This window comes from Mizuhopecten yessoensis, unplaced genomic scaffold (assembly GCF_002113885.1).
Source record: "Mizuhopecten yessoensis strain PY_sf001 unplaced genomic scaffold, ASM211388v2 scaffold11045, whole genome shotgun sequence".
In the NCBI taxonomy this organism is placed as follows: Eukaryota; Metazoa; Mollusca; class Bivalvia; order Pectinida; family Pectinidae; genus Mizuhopecten; species Mizuhopecten yessoensis.
Window position 1 is genome coordinate 159,392 of NW_018408851.1, and position 6,667 is coordinate 166,058.

Genomic DNA, 6,667 nt, shown 5'->3' on the forward strand with positions numbered 1-6,667 from the left:
GTAGGAATGATCGACTCATGGTCCTGACAAAGTGTTGTTATTTTTCGGGTCGTTCAGAAATCCAATATGGCCGCCACGGCCGCCATTTTGAAAATACCTATTTCAAAGTTTAAAGTAAAGTTCTGCTGGGGTGATTGAACTGAAAGTTGGTAAGAATGATCGACTCATGGTCCTGACAAAGTTTTGTTATTTTTCGGGTCAATCAGAAATACAATTTGGCTGCCATGGCCGCTATTTTGTAAATACCTATTTCAAACTTTAAAACAAGTTCTAATAGGCCGATCTCACTGAAAATCGGTCTAGGAATGATCAGCTCATGGTCCTGACAAAGTTAAGTTAACATTATACTTAACTATTTTTTACTCAAATTGGTACATCTTTCAACAACAAAAATAAATACTGTAGGACTCGGGTGACCGTTAAGGCCCATGGGCCTCTTGTTAAAATTACATTTGAATGCTTCCTCGGTAACATGTAATCCGTCCTTACAAAGGACATATTTCACAGTGTAGATTAAATTTGATCTGTAACATCAAAAATCTAACATTATCAAAGCAATAAACATAATGACAAAATCGAAGATTGTCAATTTCGAGCTGTACTGCGCAGATGGTAGATCACTTTAAAAAATCCGCGAAATGTCGCGTAAAGGTGCCAGACAGATTGGACGAGATAGCGAAATCTAATATGGGGTGTGACATGCGATATCTCTGTCTGAGGTGCGATAAAAGTATGTCCATTTCAAATACATTTGAAAAAAGGGTAAACAATCAAGGTCCAATTCTGTCTGTATTTATTTTACAATAATAAGCGGAATCACATCAAAATATAAACGGAGTTTAAAGTGTAGGAGGACGTAACATGTTGTTAACGACGTCGGCTGTCTATCCCACGTACATGCTAGAGGAGGGGTACACGTCGGTGTTACAGTCGTTGTCGGTACAGCAGAAGTGACACTCGTACTTCCCAGCGATGCTTATTTTGCCGTAGTACAGACAGTAGTCTTTATCAGACGAGAACAACAACCACTTATTCAAGCACGTTGTCTCATCCACACACCTAAAATTATCAAAAGTTACGTATATTTGTACATGAAGAATATATATAGGATCTTACAGAAGTTTCCATTTCATATGAGATTTATGAAACAAGTCTTAAGAAGTTTTCAATTTAGCGAGACTCCGGTAAGCTTAAATGAAAAAACAAGTAACGAGTTTCATATGTAATGAAAACGAGTGTAAGATCCTTTTTTTTCACATCAAGATTTGTGGCATTTATTTGTGTAAAACGGCAATTTGTATGCAACCTTGAAATGTGAAAAGCCGTCATTTTGACTCATATGCGTAAGTCTGTGACGTCATGTTTTTGTCCTAGGCGTAATGTCACAATTGAAACTTACAACCAATCACAGGGTTGATAGGTCATATTACAATGGTTAATACGAAAAAACTAGGACATGGGTATATTTACTGGACAACACAGTACATTGTGTGATAAATAGAGAATAATACATATCGCACCCAGTATCAACCCGAGACTTCAATGTACGGCGAGGGCTGATATGGGTACAAAAAAACCCGCATTTATAGTAAGTATGTAATCAAAGTGTTTACATTTAGATTTAGTAAAGAATTAGTAAAGAGTCGTTGGACCCTGTTCAATTAGTGACGATAACTTTGATAAGGATAATTGATGTAAGTGGTAAACACATCTACCATATCTACTAAATTTCTTGCGATCAACTTAAGTTATTGTAATTTAGTTTTTCGAATATTTGCATACATTCTGGATGACGTGACAAAAAATACTAAAGTTGATTCCATTTCATACTAGTTTTAAAAACTCGTCCTGAAATGTTCTTTCTTAGTTCGGCAAGCCCTGTTAAAATAAAAGCTTCTCGATTCGTTATATACATTTTGCAGGCGATGGAATCTAATTGAGGTCATGAATTTACATAGGTTACTAAGCGGACAAACAGTTTTTAAGTGTCCTTACGATTTGTAAACGGTTGTTGCCCCATTCTCGTCCACGTATACTGACGTCATACAGTAGCTTTTACCAGCAGAACAGGACTGGGGCGAGTTGTAGTATACTTGTCGGGGAGCACAGGATCTTCCGTCCTCTTCAGAACCGCAAACCATACATCTACGGTCAATCGCTGTCAGTTACAATCATAGAGCATACGTCACCGACAATGTAAGGATGTAACGGTTAATGTATTTAAAAGGGCATTCTTATTGTTGTCAGATAAATTTTTGTCAAGATAATAAAGTAATTCAGCTTTAAAAGTACTGCAGGTATTCGTGGGATAATTATAGGAACATTTCAATTAAGTGTTATTTCCTCTTTAAAAGTGACCTGAAACTAAAGCATGGATCATGTTTATATAAGTGACTGACCACAAATTTTATTATTTAAGAAAAATCCTTAAATTACTTAATACTACAGTTTAAATCATTCTTTTACAAGAGAAAATATTAGTAATTATTTCTTGTGTAAATTAAAATGTTAATTTTACTTCTGGGTGTATACTCAAAATACTTAAGTTCTAAAGCTTAAAAAGTGCTCTTGCACCAGAGAAAAATATAGATAACACTTCATATTGTTCTTTCTGAAAGTTTCTTGCACTTCCGTATATAGTGAAAAAGGTAACTCGGGACCGTCTTTATTTAATTTCTATGAATGGTCATCTTGTCCAATTTGATACGTAGGCATGTATTCTCTGCCATATTCATATATAGAGAGAGCACTTACGAAGCCCATGTTAGTACAAGGTTTGTCATGCATGACAATTGCCAAATCATACTTAACAAAATGGCTTTTACAGATGTACCTTAGGCATCGGTTTTATTCTTTGAATATTGATGTGGATTGTGAAAGAATGATCCAAAATCACAACCTGAAGGATACTTCAGAATTAAAAAGGACAGCCACACAAGGAAAATGTTTTAAGATCGTAGAACAAAAAACAGACAATAATAGAATTCCATTACCATCGACAATGTCGGAACTCAAGGAAAATAAGACACTTTCATGCCCAGGGGTTGCAGTATAGAAAATTTCCAACCAAGAGATTAACAAATTCGGCGAAACCCGGTCTTGTAGGGGCTTTGAACTTGTTTTAAAATCCCTATGTTGAAATTCCCCTATCTTAAATCCGTAAGCATGAAGAAGTACTTTTCTGTCATTCAAGTCACCAGAATTAGCTCAGAAACCACAAAAATGCGTCGGCAGTTTCCGCATCGTGGCAACCGAATGGATAAGATTTCACATCATTGTTGTCCTGTTATGACGTCACGCACGTGAAATTGGATGCAAGACAGAATTACGTGCACTCTTTCTTGCCATATACAGATCTGTCATGTATGCAAAGGAGTGAGAGCGAGAGCACTATATCTTACGTTAGGAACATCAATGGATACACTGACAATTTGTGCTTAACATTAATGAAATAATACCATACATCAGCAAAATTGACAACGTTGGAAACACACAGAATACAAGTGCATTAAACGACATTGACACTGTTGGAAACTCACAGAATACAAGTGCATTAAACAACATAAACAATGTTGGAAACTCAAAGAATACAAGTGTATTGAACAACATAAACAATGTTGGAAACTCACAAAATACAATTGTATTAAACAACATTGACAATGTTGGAAACCCACAGAATACAAGTGTATTTAACGACATTTACAATGTTGGAAACTCACAGAATACAATTGTATCAAACAACATAAACAATGTTGGAAACTCGCAGAATACAGATGTTTTAAACAACATTGACAATGTTGGAAACCCACAGAATACAAGTGTATTTAACGACATTTACAATGTTGGAAACTCACAGAATACAATTGTATCAAACAACATAAACAATGTTGGAAACTCGCAGAATACAGATGTTTTAAACAACATTGACAATGTTGGAAACCCACAGAATACAAGTGTATTTAACGACATTTACAATGTTGGAAACTCACAGAATACAAGTGCATTAAAAAACATTGACAATGTTGGAAACTCACACAATACAAATGTAATAAACAACATTGACAATGTTGGAAGCCCACAGAATACAAGTGTATTAAACAACATTGACAATGTTGAAAACTCACAGAATACAAGTGTATTAAACAACGTTGACAATGTTGGACACTAACAGAATACAAGTGTATCAAACAACATAAACAATGTTGGAAACTCAAAGAATACAAGTGTATTGAACAACATAAACAATGTTGGAAACTCACAAAATACAATTGTATTAAACAACATTGACAATGTTGGAAACTCAAAGAATACAGGTGTATTAAACAACATAAACAATGTTAGAAACTCAAAGAATACAAGTGTATTGAACAACATAAACAATGTTGGAAACTCGCAGAATACAGATGTTTTAAACAACATTGACAATGTTGGAAACTCAAAAAATACAGGTGTATTAAACAACATAAACAATGTTAGAAACTCAAAGAATACAAGTGTATTGAACAACATAAACAATGTTGGAAACTCAAAGAATACAAGTGTATTGAACAACATAAACAATGTTGGAAACTCGCAGAATACAGATGTTTTAAACAACATTGACAATGTTGGAAACCCACAGAATACAAGTGTATTTAACGACATTTACAATGTTGGAAACTCACAGAATACAATTGTATCAAACAACATAAACAATGTTGGAAACTCACAAAATACAATTGTATTAAACAACATTGACAATGTTGGAAACTCACAGAATACAGCTGTATTAAACGACATTGACAATGTTGGACACTAACAGAATACAAGTGTATTAAACAACATTGACAGTGTTGGAAGCTCACAGAATACAAGTGTATTAAACAATATTGACAATGTAGGAAACTCACAGAATACAGATGTATTAAACGACATTGACAATGTTGGAAAACTCACAGAATACAAGTGTATTAAACAACATTGACAGTGTTGGAAGCTCACAGAATACAAGTGTATTAAACAACGTTGACAATGTTGGACACTAACAGAATACAAGTGTATTAAACAACATTGACACTGCTGGAAACTCACAAAATACAAGTGTATTAAACAACATTGACAGTGTTGGAAGCTCACAGAATACAAGTGTATTAAACAACGTTGACAATGTTGGACACTAACAGAATACAAGTGCATTAAACAACATTGACAATGTAGGAAACTCACAGAATACAAGTGTATTAAACAACATTGACAATGATGAAAACTCACAGAATACAAGTGTATTAAACAATATTGACAATGTAGGAAACTCAAAGAATACAAGTGTATTAAACGACATTGACAATGTTGGAAAACTCACAGAATACAAGTGTATTAAACAACATTGACACTGCTGGAAACTCACAAAATACAAGTGTATTAAACAACATTGACAATGTTGGAAACCCACAGAATACAAGTGTATTTAACGACATTTACAATGTTGGAAACTCACAGAATACAAATGTAATCCCCCACATTGACAATGTTGGAAGCTCACAGAATACAAGTTTATTAAACAACATAAACAATGTTGGAAACTCACAAAATACAATTGTATTAAACAACATTGACAATGTTGGAAACTCAAAGAATACAGGTGTATTAAACAACATAAACAATGTTAGAAACTCAAAGAATACAAGTGTATTGAACAACATAAACAATGTTGGAAACTCAAAGAATACAAGTGTATTGAACAACATAAACAATGTTGGAAACTCAAAGAATACAAGTGTATTGAACAACATAAACAATGTTGGAAACTCGCAGAATACAGATGTATTAAACAACATTGACAATGTTGGAAACCCACAGAATACAAGTGTATTTAACGACATTTACAATGTTGGAAACTCACAGAATACAAATGTAATAAACAACATTGACAATGTTGGAAGCCCACAGAATACAAGTGTATTAAACAACATTGACACTGCTGGAAACTCACAAAATACAAGTGTATTAAAAAACATTGACAATGTTGGAAACTCACAGAATACAAATGTAATAAACAACATTGACAATGTTGGAAGCTCACAGAATACAAGTGTATTAAACAACATAAACAATGTTGGAAACTCACAGAATACAAGTGTATTAAATAACATAAACAATGTTGGAAACTCATAGATAACAAGTGTATTAAACAACATTGACAATGTTGGAAACTCAAAGAATACAGGTGTATTAAACAACATAAACAATGTTGGAAACACAAAGAATACAAGTGTATTAAACAACATAAACAATGTTGGTAACTCACAGAATACAAGTGTATTAAATAACATAAACAATGATGGAAACTCATAGATAACAAGTGTATTAAACAACATTGACAATGTTGGAAACTCACAGAATACAAGTGTATTAAACGACATTGACAATGTTGGACACTAACAGAACACAGCTGTATTAAACAACATAAACAATGTTGGAAACTCGCAGAATACAGATGTATTAAACAACATTGACAATGTTGGAAACTCAAAAAATACAGGTGTATTAAACAACATAAACAATGTTGGAAACTCACAGAATACAAGTGTATTAAACAACATTGACAATGATGAAAACTCACAGAATACAGGTGTATTAAACAACATTGACAATGTAGGAAACTCACAGAATACAGCTGTATTAAACG

At 33.6% G+C, this 6,667-nt stretch overlaps 1 protein-coding gene across 1 annotated transcript in view; it reads right to left on the reverse strand.

Annotated features, from left to right (window-relative positions):
* Positions 1-776: 776 nt before the first annotated feature.
* LOC110464982 (mucin-2-like) overlaps positions 777-6,667 on the reverse strand; it is a 41,394-nt gene continuing 35,503 nt past the window's right edge. Inside the window, exons 14-15 of the mRNA XM_021520520.1 lie at positions 1,996-2,158; positions 777-1,059 (exon numbers count right to left, since the gene is read on the reverse strand). Coding sequence (XP_021376195.1) covers positions 885-1,059; positions 1,996-2,158 — 338 coding nt within the window. The 3' untranslated portion in view covers positions 777-884. The remainder of the gene's footprint in view (positions 1,060-1,995; positions 2,159-6,667) is intronic.